The 27,008-nt window shown below is 40.1% G+C and overlaps 3 protein-coding genes across 3 annotated transcripts in view; 1 reads left to right on the top strand and 2 right to left on the bottom strand.

Moving 5' to 3' along the window:
• LOC109914651 (carbonic anhydrase 4-like) overlaps window positions 1–17,785 on the bottom strand; it is a 37,244-nt gene extending 19,459 nt beyond the window's left edge. Inside the window, exons 1-3 of the mRNA XM_020514262.2 lie at window positions 17,671–17,785; window positions 6,680–6,715; window positions 3,084–3,257 (exon numbers count right to left, since the gene is read on the bottom strand). Coding sequence (XP_020369851.1) covers window positions 3,084–3,257; window positions 6,680–6,715; window positions 17,671–17,731 — 271 coding nt within the window. The 5' untranslated portion in view covers window positions 17,732–17,785. The remainder of the gene's footprint in view (window positions 1–3,083; window positions 3,258–6,679; window positions 6,716–17,670) is intronic.
• A 7,783-nt stretch (window positions 17,786–25,568) lies between these two features.
• Window positions 25,569–26,537, top strand: LOC109914642 (sphingosine 1-phosphate receptor 1-like). Its single transcript, XM_020514252.2, has one exon. It carries the CDS (start codon window positions 25,569–25,571, stop codon window positions 26,535–26,537), a length of 969 nt encoding a protein of 322 aa, XP_020369841.2.
• A 70-nt stretch (window positions 26,538–26,607) lies between these two features.
• Window positions 26,608–27,008, bottom strand: part of LOC109914630 (carbonic anhydrase 4-like) — a 32,398-nt gene continuing 31,997 nt past the window's right edge. Inside the window, exon 9 of the mRNA XM_048612365.1 lies at window positions 26,608–26,830. Within this exon, the coding sequence (XP_048468322.1) occupies window positions 26,608–26,830 (223 nt within the window). The remainder of the gene's footprint in view (window positions 26,831–27,008) is intronic.

The raw sequence follows: 27,008 nt of genomic DNA, 5'->3' as shown, positions 1-27,008 counted from the left end.
TGACATTTCCAAGTTTCCTGTCATGATTGATTGTCAACTTTGGTTGGACATTGCCTCCCATTTCTAACTGCCACATCCAAAGGGCTTCATTCTAATTTCTAATATTTTTATTGCCAACAATCCAAAAAAAAGAAGAAAATGAAAAAAGGCACATGATTTATTTTTATGTTCCAGTGGATGTTGTTTTGGCTTGCTGTAGCGTTATCTGAAGGATTAACCTTGGAAACTTCAGGGAAAGCCAATTCTGCATGTGCATATATATCATCAATACATTTTGGAACAAAACCTTTTTGGAATTGCCTAAAATAGGGTAGGAATAAAGGGTTCTTGGGTACAAATATATAAAACAATTAAAGTTGCAATGCAGGTTGATAAAGCCATTTAGTAAAGCAATCAAATAACTTGAGATCTCGTGATGCAGTGGTAGTGTTCCTACCTCTGGGTCAAAAGGTCAGGCTTCAAGTCCACCTACCCTAGACATGTGTTGTAACATACCTGAACTGCTGTTTTGTTTTAAAAATCAATGAACTTGTGGTTCATTTGTAATTGAAAAGCAAATAAAATATGTTAACCTTATACAGAAAAACCAAGCCTGATATTCTGCTTGTAGTCCAGGTTCACTATTATATGAAAGGATGTAGTGAGATTGAAGAAGATGCAAAAAAAAACCCAGGGGTGCTACTGAGAACTGAGAGGTTATATCTATCAAGAAAGACTGAACAAACTCGACTCTTTTTACTAGGAAAGACAAGGCCAAGGGACTGACTTAATATAAGGTCTTTAAAGTTATGATACCCTGGCTCCAGTAAGAATGTAGGAGTTACCACTACATTGAGTAGCTAAGTTGAATAATAGATACATTTGAGGAGAAACTAGATAAACATGTGAGGGAGAAGGGAATAGAAGCTTAAGATGATTGGATTTGATGGGAGAGTTTTTTTGTGGAATCAAATCTATTGTGTGATACAAAGCGTACAACACAGAGCAGGCTATGTAAAGAAAAGCCTTCACGCCAATGTTAACAAGCCAAGAAATGGACTTGCCAAGCTTTTCAATCTTAGTTTGTTCTGATGAGGGTGTAAATGGAAATACTGCAAGATCACACCTCTGGCAAGGGCTTGCAAGCAGCCCATGAGTTTGCAATCTCACTAGGCTGTATGCAAGGTTCCAATGGGAACACAAGGCTTTGTAACATCTACCTCTACTATTCTACTTGTTTAGAAAATGAAATCTGTTCATCTTTCAGATTAAAACAAGGTAAAGCAAATTTCTGGTCCATCAGCTCTAAAGAATACTGTATTTCACAACTGATACACGTGAGAGTTGGTCTTACAGTAGTTCCTGAAGCTAACCCTAATCTTACTCAATGAGGACATGGACAACAGCATGTGCACACGTACAGCTTTCCTCACCAGCTTCAAAACACTCGTCACATTTCAACATTAAGGCCGAGGGATTAAAACATTTTTCTTTACTTTTACAATTCCTCACACTTATTGAATGTACTGATCACCAGTAATCATAGCTTTACCCTACAGATGGTATGAAGGTCAGCTGCTCCACAGCTACCACTTGCTTGTGACCTTGTTCTTCTTAATAATAGTTTGATTGAGACGCTGATCTCTGATGTAACTTATTTTAATATTTTGTAAAAGAGATTGAACAGAATGAGCCAACATTCTCTGGAATTTAGATAAGTAAGAGGAGATTTGATTGAAACATATGAGTCTGATAGGCTTTGATAATCCATGAAAGTAAGGGGGTATTTCCTTGGCAGACAGCCTAGAATTCAGGAACCCTGTCCCAAAAGAAGACATCAGTTGTTTAAGATGAGAAAGATTTTCACTCAGAAAGTTGGCAAATCTTTGGAATTCTCTCTGGGAGGGCTGAGTGCCAGGATATTCACAGCTGAGTGCAAGAAATCTTTGGATTTGGTGGAAATAAAAGAATATAGGATTGGCTGGGAAAGCTGGGCTTGAAGTAGTAAGTCAATAATCTTATTGAAGAGCAAAGCAACTTCAAAGGGAAATCCAGCCTAATTCTCTGCTTGTTGCTTATATTCTTTTAGTGTGCCCTGAAACTTCGTTCCATTGAATCAACAACAGTGGTGTCAACGAATGAGTAGATCAGATGGAAAAAGAATGAAAGAATAATTGAATCATACAATGTTATACTACAAAAGGAGGCCATTTGGCCCATTGTTTGTGTACCAGCTATTTAAATACTATCCAATTTGTGCCACTCTGCTGCTTTATCAGTACAGAAAGCCAATGGATTTCACTCCCACCCTCAAAACCATCAGCAGGGAAGTGAAAAATTTCATCTAATGTCCTCTTAAAGCCTGTTGCTACCCTCATCTAGTGTTTGTTGCATTTCTGTGTTTCATGTTTGTTATACAGGGGAATAGGGGTCTGAAATGGTTAGTATTGAGAAGTGCATTACGCACCACCCAATATGGTGATATCACAATCTTGGGCAGAGGAACAGTTTTGGATCTCAAATGAGTAAGACCTAATATCAAGATCTCCCTCATTGTCACTGAGTCTATGTCTATCACACTAGAGTAATTTGGAGCTAGTTGTTGTCATGCAGTAAATGACATTCTGTTTAAAACAAGAGTTTCTTCTTTTTAGACCACCAACGGTTTATCCTCTACCAGACTCAACCAAGCAGGCCCTGTAGATCTTTTCCATAGACGATGTTGGTAGAAAATCTACCAGATAGATCTAACATCATGGTGAACTGAGGACACGCAAACTTTCAGAATAACAATCTGTGGGAATACCACTGTACATTTCTCTCCAGTCTGATAAAGAACAGTTTCTGTCCCTTCACCTATTTCATATCCATACTTTAACTTTCATCACACAAACTTCATTTTTGCTCTTTTAGTATTGATCAAACATCTTTTGAAAGTCCTGATACATAACATCAATCACACTACCCTCATCCCCATTTTCATTAGTTCAAAGAACAAATTAGTTAACCGCCATTTATCTTTAAAAAAGTCATCCTCATTCATGATTACTCCTTGCTACACTACCTCATCCTCCACTCTGTTGGAATGAATGTGCAGAACTTACCTGTGTGACCATTGTTTGAGATCTGCCAAGTAGGTTCTGTACCAACATGATCATAACCCTTAAAGATAATGGGAGCCAAGCTTCTATCAAGTTTAGCTTTCTTGGTTAAGATGTTGATGGGAGACTGATTATTCTGGCCACACGTTGGATACTCATTCTTCCAGGTGATGGGTCCTAAAAGGATGTGACAAATCGGTTAGCCATGCACAAAGTGTAACAATGGTTAACGTTAGTATTGCTCAGAAATAGCATCTATCATCTCTACACGGGGAAGTTACCGATTCAAATCCGACTCCAAGATGGAATCACCTAGCCTAAGTTGACACTTCAGCACAAAGGGGCTCACACATAGGCAGGGATGTTGTCCTTTGACAAGATGTTAAACTAAAGGCCATCTGGAAATTCAAAGATCCCATAACGATTTGATGAAAAGCATGGGATCTGGATTAACATTTATTGCCCCAACATCCCATTGAGGAGGTGATGGCCTAGTGGTATTATTGCCAAACTGTTAATCCAGAGATGAAGATAACATTCTGGGGACCCGGGTTCAGATCCCGCCACAGCAGATGATGAAATTTGGATTCAATAATTGTCTGGAATTAACAGTCTAATGATGACTGTGAATCCATTGTTGATTATTGGGAAAAACCCATCTGGTTCACTAACGCCATTGAGGGAAAGAAACTGACATCCTTATGGTCTAGCCTACATGTGATTACAGCAATGTGGTTGAATCTTAACTGCCCTCTGGGCAATTAGGGATGGACAATAAATGCTGCCCAGCCAGCAATGCCCTCATCATATGAATTAATAAAGGAAAAAAAAAGCAGGTTCCTTGGTCATTTATCTCAATGCTACGTATAGATTATAAACTGGCTCCAGAATTCCCCAGAAAACAATAGTGACTGGCCTTCAAGACAGTAATTAAGTCACTGGAGAGCAGTTTTGGGTACTTAGTACTTATTCATTCAAGAAAGTCAGTTGCTGACTTTGCAAGAATAATTGTTTGCAACTGTTAGGGGGAGTTAGTTAAGTACTTGAAAACAAATAATAAAAGGATTTCAGAAGAAGAATTTGGGACTCAATTAGTTGTAACTAAAAACGGAACAGGCAATTGTACAAATTGTATTCTTATTTACATTTCACTTCTTCAGAGTCAAATCATTGGGCACCTCATTATTTATAGCATTAGAAAATTTAATTATCAATTAAAATAAATGTTAGCGTTACCAAAATAGTCAAACATGTATAAAAATACATAATAATGAACAGTATTGGTATCACAGAATCATTAACATGACTGTGCTAGAGGTAGAGTTCTAAATTTTATTCACTACTGCCTACAATTCACATAATCTTGACCTTGAAGTCCATTAGCCTGGAAATAACTGATACATAATCAGTCAATACATTTGCAACAAAATCCATTTTCAGTAAATTTTGAAATCATTCATATGAACAACTAGTCCAAGTATTAGCAACGCTTGTGTACAATGAAAGGATATCCACAGAGCACTAGTTAGAACCTCACCAGAACCTCACCAGACCAACAACAACCCTGGGCACTAGAGAAGATTGAAAAATGGGTTGATTTTTAATTTGGCTAATACAAATAACTGGCAGAAAGAGGAGTTTGATTGTAGCACAAACTATTTCTACGCTGACATTGCTGACATTCCAGGCTATCAACACATGCCAAGAAAGTAAAATAATATTGAAGAAAATAAACGATAACAACTGCAAGTTCAGCCAAATTGAGGCACATAGAGTTTGAACTGAATGTTCTTTTTGTACATGATCGAATTTTTACATCCCTATGATGGTAACTTGCCTAACCAGGGTTCAATTGTTTTCCCTATAACTTCACAAAATACTTAAAAATTAATAAGGTATCTTTATATTTATAAGAGTTGTTGAGTCATAGAGATGTACTGCACGGAAACAGACTCTCAGTCGAACACGTCCATGCCGACCAGATATCCTAAATAAATCTAGTCCCATTTGCCAGCATTTGGGCCATATCTCTCTAAACCCTTTCTATTCACATACCCGTCCAGATACCTTTTAGATGTTGTAATTGTACCAGCCTCCACCACTTCCTCTGGCAGCTCATTTCACCCTCTGCATGAAGAAGATTCCCCTTTAGGTCCCTTTTAAAATCTTTCCTCCCTCATTTTAAACCTATCTCTCTAGTTTTAGATGCCTCCACCCCAGGGAAAAGACCTTGGGTATTTACCCTATCCATGCCCCTCATGATTTTATAAACATCTGGAAGTTCACCCCACAATCTCCGTGCTCCAGGGAAAATAGCCCCAGCCTATTCAGCCTCTCCCTATAGCACAAACCCTGGCAACATCATTGTAAATCTTTTCTGAACCCTTCTAAGTTTCACAGCATTGTTCCTATAGGAACAGAGACCAGAACTGCGCACGGTATTCCAATAGTGGCCTAACCAATGTCCTGTACAGCCACAACATGACCTCCCAACTCCTATACTCAATGTACTGACCAAAAAAGGCAAGCATACCAAATGCCTTCTTCACTATCCTATCAACTGCAACTCCACTTTCAAGGAACTATGAGCCTGCATTCCGAGGTCTCTTTTTTCAGCAATACTCCCCAGGACCTTAGCATTAAGCATGTAGGTCCTGCCCTGATTTGTCTTTCCAAAATGCAGCACCTCACATTTATCTAAATTAAACTCCATCTGCCACTCCTTGGCCCACTGGCCCATCTGATCAAGATTCCATTGTACTGAGGTAACCTTCTTTGCTGTCCACTACACATTCAATTTTGATGTCATCTGCAAACTTACTAATGATACCTCCTATGTTCATATCTAAATCATTCATATAAATGATGAAAAACAGTGGACCCAGCTCCGATCCTCTGTCTCTGTCATCCATGTGTACCATTCAATGAGCCACCTCCCCTATGTCCCTCAGTTCTACTTGTTCTTCGATTATGTTCCTGTGAAGCATGTCAGGATGTTTTCCAAATTTGAAAGGCACTATACAAGTATAAAATGTTATTGCTGTAAACACAATTAAAAGGCAGCCTAGAACTGAAACACTGTACTGGGTTAACTTGACTGCGTTATTGTTAACAGAATCTTGAGACAGCACAAAATATACCAGAGTTACACGGAGTAAACTTGAAGGAGAATAAGTGAGTCTTAAGGTTTTGTGGAGCTAGTCAAGCAGAACAGTTTTTAAAACAAAACCAACCTTGATATGCATATCATAATCTATCATAAAAGCCTCTTCAGTTAATTAAATCAAGATTTATTGGTTGCATTCATGAAACTCTGCTTAATTCAAAATCAAAAAATAGCACCTGAATGAGGGAGTCTTCTAATGTAAACCTGCATCATATAAAATACAGTTCAAACTCTGACAGCCCCTTGGCTTTAACATGTTATTAACAATTTCCTTACACTATTTGTCTCTCTTTTTTAAAGTGAATAACAATAATCTCAAAATTTCTGGGCAATGGGTTAGTGCATTGAACAGGTTTGCGTTACTGCATATTACATGCTACAGTCTACTACCTTTATGCAGACTACCACCAATAGAGTGACGTTAAATCCTTACCACAGTTGATAGACTGAGAATCATAGCACCAGTGACCTAGACAAAAGCAAAACAAAGTTGAGTTATTTCTTAAAAAGCCTCAATTAGTTTTGAAATATTCTACAGTTATTAACCCAAGACCCCAAACGTACATTCAAAACCTCCACAGCTTTACAACAATCTTCAAATAAAGTCTAAATTTCAGAAACATTTCCATATAATTAGAAACAAAATCCACCGAATCTTATATTGAGAGACTTGGCTGTATTTCCTTATTCTTCCATATTTCAGAGATAGGAGTATCATGGTTATTCATCCATTTTATGAGATTTAATTTTTACCTATTTTTCTAATCAACCTGTTCAGAGATGCTATTACACACCTCTGGAGCAGGTGGGACTTAAACCCAGGCCTCCTTGGTCCAGGAGTAGGGACACCAACAGTATGCCACATGAGGATCCCTCACACTTTATATGCTTTGTCTCTACACAAAAATACAAACAAAAAAAATAGAGTGAGCGTCTGCATTGACACTCATGGCACAAAGGGCCAAATAGCTTATTCCTGCTCCTATTTACTTTGTTTATACAAAGCAGTTTCTGTTTGAACTGATATTAAGAATTAAGTTCAGAGTTCAGGCTAATTTAACGCTTGGCTGATGCAGCATGAGACTCTTTTCAAAGTTTCACTTCTTTGTCAGTAACAGTTCAGGCTTCAGAGACATAAAATATCTATATCAATCAATACTACTTTCAACCAGTGTTACTGTGGGAGTGTGCTCCAGGAATTAACTATTCAGAACTTCCATTTATTGACCCACATGCCAGAGGGATTATTTTATCAACTATATCAAAATCTGTCATCATTTTTACAACCTCTATTAGGTGTCCTCTTATTTTTTTCTGTTCTAAAGAGAACAGCCCAAGATTTTCAAAGTTCTCCTCATCACTGAAGTCAATCATCCTTGATATTAGTTTCATAAGTCTTTTTGGTGCTCTCTCAAACGTATTTCCATCTTTTCCAAAACTTCTACATTCATTGCTTTTCATAACAGGGAAGCCAGAATTTTTCAAAAAGTACCCAGGATGGCTTTCATCCAGAATTCTCTTCTTTTGCTTGGAGAGAGTGGACATGTTGCTGTTAGAGACTTCAAAGCAGCCTTAGGTGGAAAACGTCATCGGTCAAAGCAGGAAAAGTGGTTGCTGCCGAGGCAGAAACGAGAATCCAAAGGCGCACTCAGAAGGAAAACTTGTTACATTTCTTTTAAAGAGAGGCTGAAAGATGGGTTCCTCACCGCGTGTTTCCACATCCCCCCTCCCATGTAAAGTGGGGCCACTCCAGCAAAATGCTGGCAAACCATCTACGTACCCTTCAGTATTCGAATCAGCTGCAGATCTGCATGTACGCCTGCCTTGTGAAAACCTTCCTGGTAGCAGGATGCATCCTTAAATGGCTTCATCCTACTATTTTCCCAGCCCCCACATCTGGCATCCACTCCCAACATCACAAGAGTCAGCAAAGCTACGGAAAAGTCCTCCCAAGCTATCAGCAGCACACTGAGAATGTACTATTTGCCAAATTTCAGACAGTTGCTTTGTTTCTTTCCAGGCAGGAAAGATTGAACGCAGAGACGTTGAATGGCCCTTATGTTACTTTTATATGCCATTCCTATCACTGATCAGTTACAAACAGCAGAATTGTCAATTTGCGTTATTGCAAGATTTACTAGTAATTGTTCAAAGCTTCCCAAGTTTAAATGAGGAAATGATAAATAATAGGATTCGAGAGGCTTATTTCAATCTGAGCCAAAATCCAAATGACCTCTGATTAGCTAGCACTTTTCTAAACATGTTATGGTCAGGTAATTGTGGGTGTGCCACACATTATACCACTGAGAACTAGACTGGGTGAAGAATTCTGGATCAGAAGCTCACAATACTTGTAAATTATTATTTTAATCCTGTAACTTGTGCTTTCTTTTTCCTTACTGCCTTTTAGTTCTATCAATCTCTTCTGTTTTAATTGTTTTCTCTTTCAGTTTTTGTGAGCCCATACTCTGCCTATATAGCCATTAAATAATTGCTAATTTGACTTTCATTGTATTAAAGGAACACTTTTCCTAATGTCTGCAAAGAAGGTTTGTTCAATATTTCTTGGTGAACAGAAAAACAAGCTGAATGGCAAAGAAAGACAACCAGGCAGTTTTTATTACACAATATTTGTAATAAACTGCACCAAAGGAAATAAAGACAGAAAATTTAGAGAAAAAGAGAACTATAATTAAAAGAAAACTGGCTTGCTGAGTCTGGCCAAGTTCCCTTTTAAATTGGGTCAAGTGTGGTTCCAGTGCATGAATACAAACATGGCATTAATTTATAATTTGAAAGTTCAGTCGCTCAAAAGAGGTACTGAATAATGCAAATGAGAAAGGGAATCTCACTCTCCCAGCTTGAAATCACATCCCTCTGAGGTTTCATACAACTGAGCCTTTCAGCTAACGTGCAGTAATTGAATTCCACAGCATTCTACAAAAAGTCCTCAATTGTTCACATCAACAAAATAAATCCTGTTTTCCTGTTGAAAAGGTACTATCAAAATATGAGATAGTGCATCATGTACATCCCAATCGACAACATACTCAGATGGGGAAAAAAAAAACTTGGTTAAAGTTGCACACACAGATACAAATACACTTAGATTCACATCCACATTTTGTCTGGCAATGGTTCTGATAGCTGCAACAAAGAATTGAAAACAATTGTAGATCAAAGTACTCGGGTATCTTAAACAATATCTTCCTTGCTGTAAAACACGATCAGCTTTAAATACAAAAGAACAATACAATTTTTCGTATGAACTTTTTATAACCAAGGACTATCATAGGCTGTGAAAGATAAACTGGCAAACAGTTTCAGTTATTAAGGCTTTCACATGTTCCATGTTGTGGCTAACTGTCACTTTATGTCTGTATCTAACTGAACATGTACATGTATTACCTAGTTGTTTCAGTTTTACTCTAACTCATGCTTTACAATCACTGATCAAAGTAAGGGTGGGCAAAAATAGAATTTGTGTAGGATTAGCATAGAACACTCAAAACCACTTAAACAATTCTCTAATTTATTGTCTCTGCTACAGAGGCAAAAGGATATATTCAAAGGTCAATCAATCAACGAACTGAATTTTTTAAAAAATTCATTCATAAGATGTTCTTTACATCACCATTTATTCACCAGGCCACTATTTATTGCTCCAAGCACATTTTTGTGGGTCAGGAGTCACATGTAGACCAGACTGCAGATCTCCTTTCCTGAAAGACTGTGTGGGTTTTTACAACAATTGACAGCAATTACATGGTCACCATTAGGCTAGTATTCCAGATTTATTTTATTGAATTTTATTTAATTCAAATTTCACCATCTGCTATGTTGGAATTCAAACCCACATCACCAGAACCCCGTCAGCCTTCCTGCTCCTCTGATGCCGCTTGGCCTGCTGTGTTCATCCAGCTCTACACCTTGTTATCACCAGAACATTAGCCTGAGGTTCTGCATTAACAGCCCCGTGACAACACACTGGAAACCGTTGCCGCATATAGCAGTGGCAGAAGAGATCTCTCCAGTAAATAGTGGAGTGTATAATCAGAATCATGAAATGAAAGACGAAATTGCTGGAGAAACTCAGCAGGTTTAGCAACATCTGTGGAGAAAAATCAAGAGTTAATGTTTCAAGTCCAGTGACCCTTACAACTTCTGAGATGCACAAGGACGTGGTCACGAGAACAAAAATGAAAATGAGACTTTGCTTGCCTGGGAGACTGGGTAAGTCAGTGAGTACAGAGGTGATGAATGAATAGGACTTTATGTGAGGTCACAGGCAAAGTTTTGGATGACCTTAATTTGATAGAGATTAGAATGTGGGAGTAGAATGTCAGAGATCAGCCAGGATCATGTTGGTTTAGTTTAGACCAGAGGTAAAGTAGGCAGACAAAAAGGGACAGATGAGGATGGTGTGAAGTCAGGAAATGTTGCATGTCTTTCATTCAGCTGAAGAAATTGAACAGCAGTTAGGATCTGAAATCTTTGATGATTTTCCCTCTCCCTTACTCACTCCTCATATCAAAGGTACTGTCCTTTCGGTCTCTTTCTGGATTCAAGATACCATTTCAATATGTTCCCTTGTGTTCCTCCTGTATATCGCTTAACTATTACTTTAACTTCCACTGCTTCATTTTATAGTCTGTCTTGAAGATACAAAACCATTGTACCAATGTACAATTGCTGTCAGCAATATATTAACATTTTCTGACACATACATCCTTCCTTTCATTTACTGTCCTTCATGTCCAAAGATGTGTTGCCCAGTAACCCCCAACCCCATTTCCTTTACCAAAGCAAAATATGACAGATGCTAGAGATCTGAAATAAAAGCAGAAAGTGCTAAAGAAATGCACCAGGTCTGGTAGCATCTGTAGTATTTTGAGTTAATATTAACTCTTAGCAATATGACTCTTCTTGTGACTGAAGGAAACTCTCCTCAGCTCCAAAGAATAAACATATTGGATTTGAAATGTTAACTCTTTTCTTCTCTCCACAGAGGCTACAACACATTTGCTTCAGATAGGTTTCTAACTACTGTGATATCCAGTAGCTCTCAATTTACCATTACACATTATTTGTATCTCACATGTTTTGGTTTCACATTAAATCGATCTTAAACACATGCATTAGCCTCTTTCTTGTTGTGCCACAATCAGATGGATCTTTTCTGATAATTGGTTAAATTATTAAATCAACACTTTTCAGCCAATTGGCCAGGCAGATTAGCAGCCACCTTCAATAACTATGAGCAAGCAATGTGAAGTTTCTTGTGCTGATCAGGCTTGTCAAAACTAAATGCAGCCTAAATCATAAGGATGGCAGTATTCAAATTGTGCTACCCAGGAAGAAACTACCTTTGATTTGCACCAGCTAAAATTTGATGTCAACTTTAGCATTTTTATTGATGATAGGTTGTAGATTGTGCTATAAATGAAAAATTGATCTCTGGCCTTCCCAGAATACTCATCCTCCACCTAGGCTCATTGTGACAGGAATTTGACATTGAACAATTGACCCTTGTCTGCATGCCCTGAAATTCCAGTTGTATGCTTTTGCTTAAAGCTTATTTTGCAGAATCTCTGTCCTTCGTCCTGTCCAATGCATTGCTAAAGATTCATAATGCCTTTCATTTCTTATATGTCAGAGCTGTTCTGTGGCTTATACTGTTCTGCTCAAGCTGCAGGAAATGTTTGCCAATCCTAAAATAACTGTGCATTCAGAGTTGCTCAAAAGTCACATTCATTCTAATTTGAGATGTCAGCTTTGGCTCAATGGCATCACTGTTGGCTGAGTCAAAGGGTTGTGGGTTTAAGTCCCATTCCAGATACGCAAACACTGATGTAGGCTGACACTTCAGCATAATACTGATGGGTATGCGTATTTCAGATCAGATATTAAACTGAGGCCACATCTGTCCTGCAACATCACTGTAAAAGATTCCATTATGTTACTTTGCACAGAATTTGAAGAGCAGGGGAGTTTATTCCAATTTCCTGGCCAATATTTATCTTTCAAACAACATCAGCAAAAGAAAGATGATTGACTCATTTTCTCAATGATGTTTGAGAGATCTCATTGCACAAATTGGCTGTCAATGTTTCCATCATTACAACTGTGACTAGACTTCAAATGTACGTAGTTGCTATACAGGGCTTTGGAATGTCCAGAAGGCACAAAAATTCTAGTTGTTTTTTTTTCTCTTTTTTTAACAGGATCTCTCCTGAAATTAATCCTGGAGATTATGGGGACATATAATCTCATATTGTTTACACTACTGCAGTACTGTAATTTAAATAATGTGAACGGAAACTCAGACAATTATTTAGTTATCAGAACCTACAATAACACGGAGAGATAATGTAAGAATTTTAGGGACAGGCATGAAGGATTCTTTTGCAGTAGCCAGACTGCAGCGTCAAGTAGCCACTGCAGAGTGACTTTTAATATTAAAAATTAACGTTTAGGTGAGAGAAAGAGGGAGGGAGCACTTTTTTTAAATTCGTAAAAAGATGAGAAAAATGTCCTTGCAAATATTTCTAAGATTGAAAAACTCAAGACAACCTATAAACCAAAGTAAATCTGCAAAAGTTATTCAAAAACACTACCCGAAAATGATCCCCGTTAAAACAGATATACTCAGTAAAGAAAGGCTCCCAGAGAAATCGATGGTAAAAGTTAGATCTATTAAACAAGAAAGGACTTGCATGAAATTTGTAGCACAAAAACAAACAAGTCAGCCCAAAACTTCTATACCACAGGGTCTCCACCCTATGAGCTTCCTCCCAACCTAGCAATAAAATATTAATTCCTTTATGCCTCTCATTTGTTTTCCACCTTCCCGTTAAATGCATTTATGCTATTTGCCTCAGCCATGATATGGTATCACGTTTCAAATTCTCACCACTGACTTAGTAAAAAGCTGTTTTTCTTGAACTCCTCATTACATTTATTCGTGCACAAACAATGACCCCTTGTGCTCCCCCACTAGTGAAAATATCTTTCCTATGTCTACCCTATCAAATCACTTCAGAGTTTTTGAAAACTTTTGACTCAGATCTCAGGATTGAGGAAACGGAACAAACTGATCTCAGAATTTTAAAAAAAACAGAAAGCAAATGGGAAAAAACATGAAAGAGAGTCTATAGAATCCTATAAGAAGGAGCCATTACCAACATGCAAATATAAAAGAGTGAATTACAGATGAGAGATTAGCAACAATGATCAAAAGGGGAACACTCAAATTTGATGAAATTGTAAAGAAAATTAAACCAGCCAGGTCTTAAGAGATATGGTTAATGAGATGGGTAAGGAAGTATTGGAGCTGGAAATAAATTACAAAATGAGAGTTACGTGCCACAAGGTGACATCTTTGACAGACAGAAAGAAAGGGATGACAACAGATAGCGCAAAAGACAAAGTTGATAAAATATATTTGAAAGGGGCACAGGAGCAAAAATATGGATAGAATATTCAAGGATTTGATTGTATAACGGTCTAAATCGAGAGAATCCTGAAGGCAGACAGGTAAATTAAAAGACTGAACATTATGATATCAGAGATATGGAATGCTTTGGAAACTAAAGGTATAGGTAAAGGTCTAGCCATACATGAAGTAACAGTAGAACACCTAAAACCCTTTGGAGAGACAGAATTAGATGTTATAACAAATGTGATCAAATTTATGCTAGATAACCTGAGTTATTCATCCCTCAGTAAGATGGCCAAGATATCCAAAGCAGTGATTTGTAATCATTTTAAACCGTAAGATGAATGAGTCACCTTTTAAAGTGATCTTGAACATGATAGAAAGAAACAATCATGTATGTGAAATTGGTGAAACAAGCAGGCACAACAGAGGCAATATTTAACCCAAGAACAAACTATATTAAATACCTGGGAGTAAACAAAAACATTTACATGTGTTTCACAGATTATGAAAAAGTATTTGATACTGTTTGTCACCAAAATGTTAATAGATGCGTTTCTGAAATCTAATATTGATACTGCAAAGATGTAAGATTTATCCAGGGCATATATTGCGAACACACACTGAGTGTCAGGCTGGAAGATGAACAATCAGACATGTTTCAAGTGAAGACAGCAGTATGACAAAGCTGTGAATTGTCATCCAAATTCTTAAATCCATACACAACAATCAAAAATACTTCCAGGGATTAAAATTAGAGATAAGGATGTGACAAGCTTGCCATATCCCAATGACTCAGTGCTTGCAGAATCAGAAGAGGCACTGCAAAACATCATACTCCAAGTAAAATGTAGAAATTAAGAATGTGGACTGAGTATGAACACCAAAAAGATTAGAAACAACAGACTTAGAAGGAATAGATTAGAAATAACTGGAGCAACCCACTGGAACAAGTATGTACTTTTGTCTGTTTGGGATAAATAACAACAGAAGATGCTAGGTGGAATGCCAAAATTAGGAGCAGGATGAAGATAATCAGAAGTAAATTCGTGAAGGTGAAAGATGTGTTAACAACAAGTAAACCCAAGATTGTAACAGGTGAGAAAGATGGTACATTTTAAACACTTTTCAGTATGCCTCGGAAACCTGGGCAATAAGGGAAGATCTACAGAAGGAATAGAGGACTTTGAAATGTGAATATTAATTCTATAAGGAAAACAAATAAATAGCCAGGAAGAAAACATCAGCACTTCAGCCTTAAATCAGGACTGAAGAGTTACAGGGATCTCTTCTAGAAGGCAGAGCGGAGGGCACCAGAGAGAGGGTTGACCTGGTGTAATTTGATGGCAGATGTCACAGAACAGGTGCAGACCAGCTACAATAGATGTGAGGACAGTGCAAGACAGATGTGTATGGCATTACAACAGCACAAACCTCTCAGTAAATAGTTCCATATAGCAGCAGAGCTCAGGCCTGTTCAACCTATACTGACAGTTTTGCTTCTGGTGTCATCCTTCAAAATCATTGTTGAACTTTCTGCAGCACTTCTGCAGTATATGTTTCACATATAATATGGAGGCCAGTCTGCTACAGGACTCAGCTTCCATTTTTATAGCACCTTGTTGCACTTCACAATTAATTACTTTTGGTGTGCAGTGGCTGTTGTTGCATAGAGATTCTATGTATTTAAAATATGTGTACCTTATTTCATTGAGTATATTCATATTAACAGATTCTTGAAACTGGGTGATGCTGAGTGTCAATGACATAACTTTGCCATGGAAATGAAAGTGAACCATTCTGTATTAGTATTACACAGCTTCTTGAGATTGCCTCCAGTTGATTATTTGCAAGTTACTAAAACACTCCATCATTCATGAAAGTGCTCCAACAGTACTAAAGCTAAATTGCTATAGTCCCACTACCTCATTAGAGAGAAAGACAACTAGTGGTGGTGGTGGTTTAATCTGAGGTCAGCATGCCTCAGGTGAGGGAAGAGGTTAAGAAGTCCTTCATAGTAACCTCAGCCAGTACAGGAACTGAGCCTTTGCTATCTACTCGTGTAGCTCTGCATCGCAAAGCTGTTGTTCAGGCAACTGAGCTAACCCGACTCCCAACACTGATAGCAAAAATCAGGACCGTTATACCAAACAGAGGCTTTTTGACTCTAATGTTACCCTGGGGAGCTGCAGATGAGTTGACAAAGTTACAGAAATTTTAAGGTAGGTTTGGTTCCAGTTTTCACTTTCCCCCTGCATCCCGATTTAGTGACAGCAGTCTGAATCAACCCTGGGGAAAGTCGTAGCCCAGTCTGACAGACCTCTCTAGCTGACTACCCACTCTCTGTTCAGTAGGGTAGAAACCCTTTCCCCAGCCCAGTGTTACTGAGGTCAATATCAGAACAAAGCCACTGGGAACTGGGCTGAAGGATCTTCTGTTCACCCACTTCGATCCTGAGGAACTTCCCTTCATGCCATTCGGCTGCTGAAGTCACCAGCAAGTGCTGAGCTGCTCTGAGCACTACGGCCTCTGCCTGCATGGGCCCGCTGCAGAGTCAGACAGCACCTACCGCGGCGCCAGCAGAACCAGGGCGAGCGAGAGAAGGCAGGAGGCGCTATAGAGTACTGACTGCCACTGTAAGCTTGCAAAAGCCTCAGGAATCCTGGCAGTCCCAGCGTACCTGAACAAGTTATTGTCCTGTGTGCAGTGATACCCATCATCAGAGCAGATGTCTCACACAGTCGCTGTACAGTTTCTGTGCTGCTCTTGAAGTAACAAGAAAACTCAACTTTAAAAAAAAAAATCAGAAACAAAAACAAATAGCTGGAAAAGTTCAGCAGGTCTGGCAGCATCTGTGAAGAAAAAAAATCAGAGTTAACGTTTCGGGTCCGGTGACCCTTACTCAGAATTGGGCTGCTGAGCCTTTCCAGCAACTTCTGCTTTTTTTGTTTCTGAGGAAGGGTCACTCGATCCGAAATGTTAATTCTGATTTCTCTCCACAGCGGCTGCCAGACCTGCTGAGCTTTTCCAGCAATTTCTGCTTTTGTGTCTGATTTACAGCATCCGCAGTTTTTTCGCGTTTTTCTTAAAAAAAAACAGCTGGTTTAATATAAAGGAACTCGACCACCTGTTTTCTACGTTGCCTCTGGGAGGTTACATTTAGTTAACTCACTCACACACAATGCTACTGATTAAATGCATCGCAACTCCTTTGTTAATTCGGTACAAATGCGCGAAATTGTTCATATATAAATGCCATCATTACGCTGTGCAGATAGAACCCTACTGGGGTTATAGGATATTGAGGTAAGTTGGGGATGAGAACCCGACCATACGAGTTTGACAGTGCACCCTGTGCACCAATATATTAAAAAAAACGGGGTGACCATTTCTGACAGAGGAACTGAACTCAGCGCTAACCAGCAGCTCCAGGCGTTCGCAGCGATGGCCCAAGAACAGGGAAAGTAACCCCCGAATGAAATGACCGCACAGTTACAATTGTGCAGAGCGCTGCATGACTAACGGCGGGGAAGTGACCGGCTTCTGGCCTCGGGATTTCAATCATCAATTTCCTTTGGTTATTCTGGGCCATCTGAACACTTGCATTAAACTAATTAATGTAAACTGCCGAAGATAAAAGAGGAGTTCAAACCGACAGCATGTGGGGACGGGTGGGTGGGGAATGGGGTGGCACTGTATTTTAACGCCATCTGAAGGGGTCAGCAGCTGAGCAGATTGTGCTGTTGTAACTCAGGCTCAGTCCTGCAGTGAGTGCAGTTCCCTCACTGCACCTGCCCACGCCATTGCAGCACTTCCAGCTTCATCCGAAAATGGTCAGCGCCAGAACTCCCAGTGTCCCCATCAAAGTGGCTCCCCCCCCGCCCCCCCCCCACACCACACACACTTGGACATTTTGTTATACAAATGAAATAAAAATTGATGAAAACTGTCTCCAATTGAAGCATCACCACGAACAGGAGACTTACCTGCTTCCAAACTCGGGAAGGACAAACAAAAGCTTAAGAGCAACAGGGAAAGGGAGTGCATTCTCTCGTCCTTTTTCCCCTTTGTCAGTTCCTCCTGTATCAAAAGTGAGGGATGCAATGGATTTGCAGGAACTGAGCGCTGGCTCCTGCCTGGGGCTTTTTAATGTCTGGCCGGGACAGTCGGAGCTGCCACAAGATGCCGAGCTCCTCCCCCTGGATCCACCTCTCAGCAAATTCCCTCAGAATGGAGCCGGCAACAGGGCGCAATGCGGGAGGGGCTAGCGATCTGAGTTCCGGGCACTGGGTTTATTTTGATGGCGTTTCAGATTCAGCTCCGCCCGCAGGACTGTCCCTTCGTCAGTTTCCAGGAGGGAGAGTGAGCTCGAGTGGCGAGGTTGCAAACGGCACCCTTTAAACTAAAACACTTGTCAGTCAGAGAGCGGGTCAGAGATGCAGAAACTCCTGATTAGATTCAATCTGCACTGGTTTGTAGCCAGCATCTCGCCTCGTATCACTATTACTCTTTCACTGTGAGGAGAGAAAAGTGATCCTGACCTGTGAAAATACGTGCAAATCCAAAGCCATGATCTCAGTGTCTAGTTACAATCCCCGTGTTGGAGGGGTGGGGGGGGGGGGGGTGTGGGTGTCAGGTGGAAAATGGGACCATGCCGGGCTGGAAAGACTCAAGTTCATTCTTTGCTGTTTGTTCCATTCTGAACCAACGTGAAACCACCTGGACTCTGACTTCGAAACTATAATTGTCGGGTATCTATCCTCTGGGATTTTACCTAGACATTGCAGCCAAAATCCCGCCTGACCTAATCATTCGACACAAGTTGGATGTACACAGAACACGTTTCACTTGGAACAATAAATGAAACTTAAGACTCACAAACTTTTCTTTAAAAAAAAGCCTATTCGGGCAGACTTACAGCTCGGGATGGGACATGAATCCCATCAATACTGAGCCCAACTACATCACCACTGCACCTCGATATTTTTCCTAACCAACTTGTTCAGAAATTTTCCACACAGCCCTGAAGCAGGTGGGAAGTGGACCCCAAGTCTCCTGGCTCTGAGATGGGAGAATAACACTAAACAAAAACCTTTGCCAAGCTTTCTCATGTATTTAAACTGGTGTGACTGGATCCTTCAGCATGTGAGATTCTATCTTTAGGTGGGAAATGTGCAACAGCATCCAGAGAAAGCTATGGGAATTGATTAATATCTTGCTAATAAACTGCAGCAATTCAGCTCTGTGAATCGTGCCCGCCCTACTTTGTGCAAATCAGCACGCTCCCAATCCGATTTCCTATCCTTTCACTTTCTTTAACGTGTGGGACATTGTCGTTTGCGAGGGCAGATTTTTGCGATACATGTTACGAGGAGCAAGGCATCTAAATACTTCCCCATAAGTGTCAGAGTTAATAGCTCAGCGGTGAGCGTGAGCTCTAGGCGACTCAGTGGTGGGACCCGGGTTCGATTCCACCCTCGGGCAACTGTCTGTGTGGCGTTTGCACATTCTCCCTATGTCTGCGTGGGTTTCCTCCCACAGTCCAAAGATGTGTAGGCTAGGTGGATTGGCCATGCTAAATTTTCCGTAGTGTTCAGAGATGTGTAGATTAGGGAGATGGGTCTGGGTGGAATGCTGTTAGGGTCGGTGTGGACTTGTTGGGCCGAAGGGCCTGTTTCCACGCTGTGGGGGATTCTATGATTTGGAAGTAGCATGTTCCTATTAGATTCCTTCATTAAAAAATGCGACTTATTACTAAGTTTATCACCTCTATTGGAACCGTAAAGGTTATTTGAGCATTGTAGAGCCATTTTTCGCCAATCATCTTCGCCTCGAGTGGCTATAGAATTGTGTTCCATGCTTTTTATAAGCGACAATATCACACAAGTGATTAAATGCAAAATACTGAAAATTAGATGCGATTTTAATTTAACTTACATTGAAATATTAATTTTTATTTTAAGTACCAAGGCGTTGTAACATAATCACGAGAGGTTTATTTAAACGGCAGTTCAATCTGTCATGAGTAACATACCCCCAGGATTTTCATAGCCATGGTAACATCATATTGATGGAAGTAATTTCTGTGAAATGTTTGAATGTCTTTGTACTGCCTTTGAACCTGGAAAGACTGCAGATATTGCAATTATCCATATTCTAAGTTTACATGGAGCCCCTGATTCTGGACATGTCTACTGGTGCTCTGAAACACCCCAAACACACCAGATCATTGTCATAAATGAGGAAACGGCTCACCTCCTCAGACCCACCTCTTCCAATGGATCTTGCCTAAGACGCATTTCAATGGATTAAAATATTTCCCGAATTTCCAGGTGAAGGGAAAGCTCAGCAGTTTCTAATGGTACATGGCTGACTTCAATCGTTATGACATGAATCGATATCAGGTCGATATTTGTCACTGTCTGAATCCACACGGTTCCAGGTCATCTGCCGCTGAAATCCTTCTCCGCGTTTTTTTTAGCTGCGTCTAGACTTGACTATTTCCAATGCAGCGCTAGCTGGTCTCAGGGTCGTAACGTCTTCAAACCTGAATTAAACGTCTGCTGCCCATGACTTAACTCGCACCGAATCCCATTTACTTTTCACTGCTGTTCTTGCTGACACGCGGGGCAAATGGTTAAGCCAAGCTTCCAGGTTAAAATTCCCACCTTTACTTTTAAATCCCTCTCCAGCCCCGTCTTCACCCTGTCCCTGCACCGCCAACCCTGCGAGATTATGGTTTTTTTACGATCGCAGATTTTAATCACCCCCATCATTGGTGGGCTGTGCCTCCAGCTGCCAAAACCATTGGCTCTCAAAGTCCCTCACCAACCCTATCGTAAAGGCCTCTACCTCACTTACCGCCGTAAAACCAGAGGCCAGGCTTTTGGTCATCAGTCCTCGTATCCCTTTAGGGGACTGGGTCTCAAATTTTGTTTGTTAATGCTGTTGTGAAGCGCTAAGTTTAAGTAAATGCACGTCAAATTGTTAGTGAAGGTCTGAAGTACTTGTTGAGGTATCAATTGCATTCTGGTAAGGCACATCCCACTGTCATTCATGTGTATTTCCAAATAAACCTGTTCACAGATGTTATGACACACCTCTGGATCATATGGGGCTTGAACCCAGGCCTCCAGGCTCAGAGTTAGGGACACTAGCACTGCACCACAAGAGCTCCAACCCGCTCAAAAATATGTTTTAACACATCCCTGAAGCAGATGGGACTTGAACGCAAGCCTTCTGAAGTCTGCCACAGTAATGAACTACTCGAGAGTGGGCGCTAGGAAACCCAAATAAAATCTGTTCTTGACCTTATTGGCGCCTGTTCATGTTGCACCACCTCAGATCAGCAAATTCCGCCGACAGTTTTTTTTTTCTGCATGTTTCAACTACTCACTGGATATATTCCAAGGAGAGCTTGACGTTCAATTAAAGCAAAGCAAAGCAATGCCTACTTGGGCGAAGTCAGAACTCTGCTAAAACTATGAAAGGTATGTGTTCTAAAACATTCCATGCGACGGTGTTTTAGGGCTGTTACGTCACTTCTCCCTTAAAATCAGACACAGAGTTTATGATGTACACTTGGGCTTTCTGAAACGGAGGGAAAACTGTTTGGACACAAAGTTTATGTGCCTGGAGAATAATTTGCATTTTGGTTCAGAGTAATTCATTTAATCCAGCACCGCACAGGTTACTATCAATTATAAATTGGAGAGATCCACAGTAGAGCTTCCATCATTGTCTATACTGTGGATGGTGTAAAAATATATTTACTTTCCTCAAGTACAGATATCTTTTTCGATTGACTTCATAATTCTCCTCTCTCTTCACACTTTATCAACATATGGCTTTAAAAATCTAAGTAACCGAAAACCGCCCAGAGACCAAAGAAAATAAAACCTCAGATTTGAGTTTCACAGCCTCAGTAGACATTATGCTGAAACATTGTGCTTAATTCATGAAATGCACCAATTGATCAGAAATATTTATTTTTAAAGAATCAAACTAAGTAGAAAAATATTGATCAGTATGGGTTGCAGGCGTTATTGTAATCCATGTTTTTTCCATGTAATTAAAAGCCGACCGAGAGTCTGCTAAACACACGATGCATAGCGACCTCTAGAGATCGATTGTAACTTAGTGTCCAAAAAAATTAAACAACAATTTACATACCACCTCTCACTTAGTCGACTGTTCTAAAGCGCTTCTACTGCTACAAAAATTGTTTTGCTTCGGAGATTCCTTTTGACAAAATGCATAAACAAGAAACTTTGATTTATTGCATCACCTCCAAGTCTTCTGTAACAATGTAGCACCAGACAGTATTGCCAATTAAAAGAAAGCACAGTATGCTGTGTTTCCCACCATGAGAAATAAACTACTTTTATATAGTGCCTTTCCAGATCTTGGTATGTGGTTCTTCACAACAAATGATGTACTTTCAAAGGAAAGTTACTGTTGTAGTATAAGGAAAGTCTGATTAATCAAGTTAGCAAAAACATTCGGAATTGGATGATTTGCAGTTTTGTTAGAGAATGGAAATATATTTAGAAAGGCAGCTCTTTAATTTGCTGTTCTGGTTGCTTTTAATTTGCTGGAACCCTGTCATTAATTTTCATATTTAAAATCATGCATTGCTGCTAAAGAATCTCATTTTTATAACCCTACTTAGCACATGGCATTTTCTATTCACTGGCATAGATGTCATCATTTTTAAAGGTTATTTTTTATTTTCTATACTGGGAAACAGCTAGATATTTTAATCAACATTCTGTTAAGAGTAAATAATGCAACAATTGTCTGGCATTCCCATAAACAAGGGCATTTTTGATATTGTGCATCCAGGGAAGAGTGAATGAAATGCTGGGCTTTAATGATAAGCCAATGGAACAAATAATTGAAATCTTTATTTCACTTCATACAAAGCAATGTGGGCATACGTGAAACAAACACTATATTTAGAATATGGTAACTTGAATTTCATACTAGCCGAAGGAGCACATTTATTCAACTAATGTTTTCTGGATCAGCATATATTGAAAGCTATATTGTATTTAACCTAATGAACAAATGATTTCTCATGCCTAAACCTAGTAACTGCTTTGAGATTTGTTCCTGTATACACATTTAACTTGTACATTAAATCTCACACTGGAAACAAAACAGCACAGCAGCAGTTTGAGAGGAAAAGGCCAAATGATGTGAAGTTATTGGGACAACAGCAGCTCATAGTGTTATGATTCATTCTCCCTGAAAGTACTTTATACCAGTTTCCTAATTTTGTGATGCTTTATGCTTGATGCTCATTTAATATAATATTTCTAATCACAAGATAGATACAAGGCAGGGAGGACAATTAGGACATTTTAACTCATCCATTCTGTATTTTAAAAGATTATTTTCATTCACCATTGTGCACAGTTTACAGAGTAAGTCGAAATGTCCATTTTTAAGTAAAATAAGCACATTGCATGTTTCTAAATGGCTATGAGGAGAGGGCAGATTTCTCACATAGTGGGTAACTGAAACAAGTACAAATCAAGAAGAATCCGGGGCTAATTTCAATTTATGCTGATTTAAGCAACCTAGGAAAAGGTAGTAGGAATGTTAAAATTATAATCAGTAAGCCTGAGTTAGAGAAAAGACAATTCAAGGATTCTACTTCAATTAGAAGGGCACATTGGATCAGGAACATCCTATTAATACTGTTCAAGGTCCACAGATGAAGAAAGTATTTCCAGGCTACTATTGCTAATGGGGAGGTCATGTGGTGCATTGGGTAGCATCACTGCCTCTGAGCCAGAAGCTCTGGATTTGAGTTTCACTTCAAGGCTTGATGACATGAGATGGTGCATTCATGATCCAGCCAGATAGATTAATTATCAACCAACAAATTCTTCCAAAATATCTATGGTAGGTGATAAGAATGGGAGAATCTCCCAGGCAGCCATTTGTAATGCAATGTGGTGTCCCTCAAACTATAGCCTCTGGGGAAAGGTCAGTTCCCTGTTCCAGGGAAAAGAAAAATCACAGTGGAACCAGACATAAGCAATTACTTTGACTACCTCATAATCCCACTCGGCACAAGAAGAGACAAGTTACCAATGGAACAATCCTTCAGCAAGGAGGGTATATCTGGGACAGGGAAAGAGGAGAGAAACAGAATATCAGTGCTCCAAATTCCTCTGCATAGTAGTAGATTATATTTACACAACACTTATCATTTAACCCATTGAAGGGAAGCTGCACTTAGCATGCAGTAAAGGACACATACAATAAAGGGGAAATTGAGTGTAAAGATCTAAGAGGCAAGAGAGCTTTAAAAATGAGAGGTATCATTATGAAATGTTTTTGAAAAACAACTGCTGACAATGCAAGGATTAAAATATTCAAAACATCGTGACAATGATGTAAGTATATATGCACATCTGTACGTCAGTGTCTGTATCTGCGTATGAATATATGTTTATGACTGTGAATGTATATCTGTGGTTAGTGTGCATGTGTTTCTGTGTGTGTGTATCAGTAGGTGTAGGATATTTATCTGTGTGTTTTGGTGTGGGACAATCTTATTGTCACATCAGCGATACAGTTAAGAATAAACAGATTATGAATATTTACCCTGAGCACATATTAAAAAAGGACTGGGATTTTTTTTAAACCAACCTCTTTGGACGCTGTGACACATTTCCAGGGCAAGTGAGACTCAAACCACAGCCTTATGGACTACAGTGGGGGATACTGCAATTGCACCACAACACACCAATGGTTTCCCCCAACACTTTCACAATGGGAAACTTTCTAGATCTTGTGGTATAATCAAATGATGGCATACGTTGTAACCAAGTTAAAAATTATATCCGAACTACCCATCCTCAGATATAAGATTCAAATGCAAAGTTAAGTAATTCAAAAGTATTGCATATCACACAGACGAGTAACTCTGCTCATTGAAGATTATGGGTGTGACAACTACAATTTAAACATTTGGATTAAGCCATGAATAAAAAGAACTGCTGGGACAGTAGCTAGGAGGCAGAGAAGTGTAAATCTGCAATCTGGCGATGAACGTGTTCCGTGCCCTGTTTCGGACTTCATCACCTGGCTTGGGTTCAATTTAAAAGATGGAGATTTGTTCAAAACAACGGAGGGAATGCAACATGTAAGGCAAAGTTTAAAATCAGAATTTTGCCTTTGCATATTTACGCAAATCGGGAAATGATGTTTCGTTTTCCAATACGTCTATGAACCGTGTCACTTTCCGAACTGTCTGTTAATCATTAATGCTACGGACCATCTCGGGAGGAGGGAATAGTTTCTGAAATACTCTTCCTGCCTTATAAAATTTCAACTCCTCCTAATCCTAGAGCGATCCTGATCAGATGCTGTTCACCTCAGGGGGGGCCCATATGAAGATCAGACAAACGGTGATGAGGATTTAGTTAGCCACACCACGGACGAGACTAGTAAAGGAAATTATATTTTTTGCCCTCTTCCTTCCGATAGCGTCAGAGCGAGTTCGACAATGAAATATCAACTCATCCACTGAGGTTTCTGTGATTTGTTACTGTTCAGTGATGCTTTCCATTGTAGCTGCAAGATATCAGCACAGGCCCATCTCCAACGTGTTCGGGAACTTGGACCCTCCCGTTAAACACATCTTTTTTGGATCCTGCTGCTCTTTATTGCTGAACCAGAGGATTTAGTTAGCCACACCACGGACGAGACTAGGAAAGGAAATTATATTCTTTGCCCCCTTCCTTCCGATAGCCTCAGAGCGAGTTCGACAATGAAATATCAATTCATCCACTGAAGCACGGTTTGCGGAAAAGTGCGTTTTACTGATCCTGGTTATATCTGGCTTAGCCCCTGGACACTCAGCAACATGAACCCGCGGTTCAATAGTTCGGCGGGACACGGCAATACGTCTGTGACTTGGAGCTACTGGTTAGTCCTGTCGCTAGGAATCCCGCAGTTAGCCATCAATCTGGTGTCTGAGGTTTGTAACTGTTCAGTGATCCTTACCATTATCTCTGCAAGACATCAGCACAAGCCCATCTCCACCCTGTTCGGGAGCTTGGCCTTGTCCGACCTCCTGTCAAGCTCATCTTCCTTTTGGATCGCGCTGCTCTTCATCCAGGAGCCGGAGGAGACGATTTTCGGCTCGGAAGAGCTGCTCTATGGCTACACTATCCTCGGCATCTCCATCCTGTCCACTGTCTACAACCTGATGGCTATTGGCGTTGAGCGATACCTGACAGTGGCGGACAGTCTGAGAGCTAGGTGTACCATCTGCCATTGGCAAACCGGGCTGGCAGCCACAGGCAGCTGGCTGCTCGCTGGCCTCTTTGGCGGACTGCCTCTCATGGGCTGGAATTGTTTGGACAGAGACGAAGCCTCATCTGCTCTCTACCGGCCCCTCTGTATCGATTACTTGGTTTTTGTCACCATCCCCAACTGCGTGCTCACTTTCGCTTGTTTACTGGTCACCTACGTTGCCATCATTGTCATCTTAAAGAGACAGAAATGCATTATTGCAGCCCAAGGACACGTTAGTCCCAGGTACAAAGTGGCTGAAGCCCGTGTAGCGAGGAAGAGTGTGATCATTTGGATTATGACTGTGGTCTCCTACAGCCCGTTCTTTTCAGGCGTCCTCTGGGATGCTCCGGATCACACCCTCCTCGCAGAGCTTCATATCAATGTTTATATTTTCAGAAACCTCGCCGCTATCATGATAACGCTGAACTCTTTAGTTAATCCGATCGTCTATACACACAGGTTGGGAAAAAGCGGCATTTCCTTAACATGCCCGGTTAATAACAACATCCACTTACAGGCAATAAAGAATTCCTGAATTTATCGCAGTTAGCCGGATTTCCTTATCTGACCCCAGAGATGGAAAGACACCCCGGAGAGAAATTCGCTCATTGAAAGCGGGTTGAGAGCCTGTCGCACAGTTTCAGCACTAAGGACAGCGACACGCGGGACTGGGATTTGACTGCTAAATCATTGAGTTGAGATGGAACCCTGCTCCTCTCTCCGCACACTACTTGGCCCAACTGAGTCTGTCCAGCAATTTGCTGTTTCTGTTTCACAATGCAAGCATCCGCAGTGTTTTCCTGCACTGTCTGTGATATTGGTATTGGGCTGTGAGGGAGCAATTCATGGCCAGCAGATAAAACCATTCCGAAATAGAAAGGATCAACAGGTTATTTCAGCTGGAGAGTCCAACTGTCTAAAGAGTAAAACAGCGATAATTTTGACTCCACGTCCCCCTTCACCTCCATCCCAGACCCCAAAAAAACTTCCACATCAAACAGATGTT

Source organism: Rhincodon typus, chromosome 26 (genome assembly GCF_021869965.1).
Source record: "Rhincodon typus isolate 14 chromosome 26, sRhiTyp1.1, whole genome shotgun sequence".
In the NCBI taxonomy this organism is placed as follows: domain Eukaryota; kingdom Metazoa; phylum Chordata; class Chondrichthyes; order Orectolobiformes; family Rhincodontidae; genus Rhincodon; species Rhincodon typus.
This window is presented reverse-complemented; position numbering and strand designations above follow the sequence as displayed.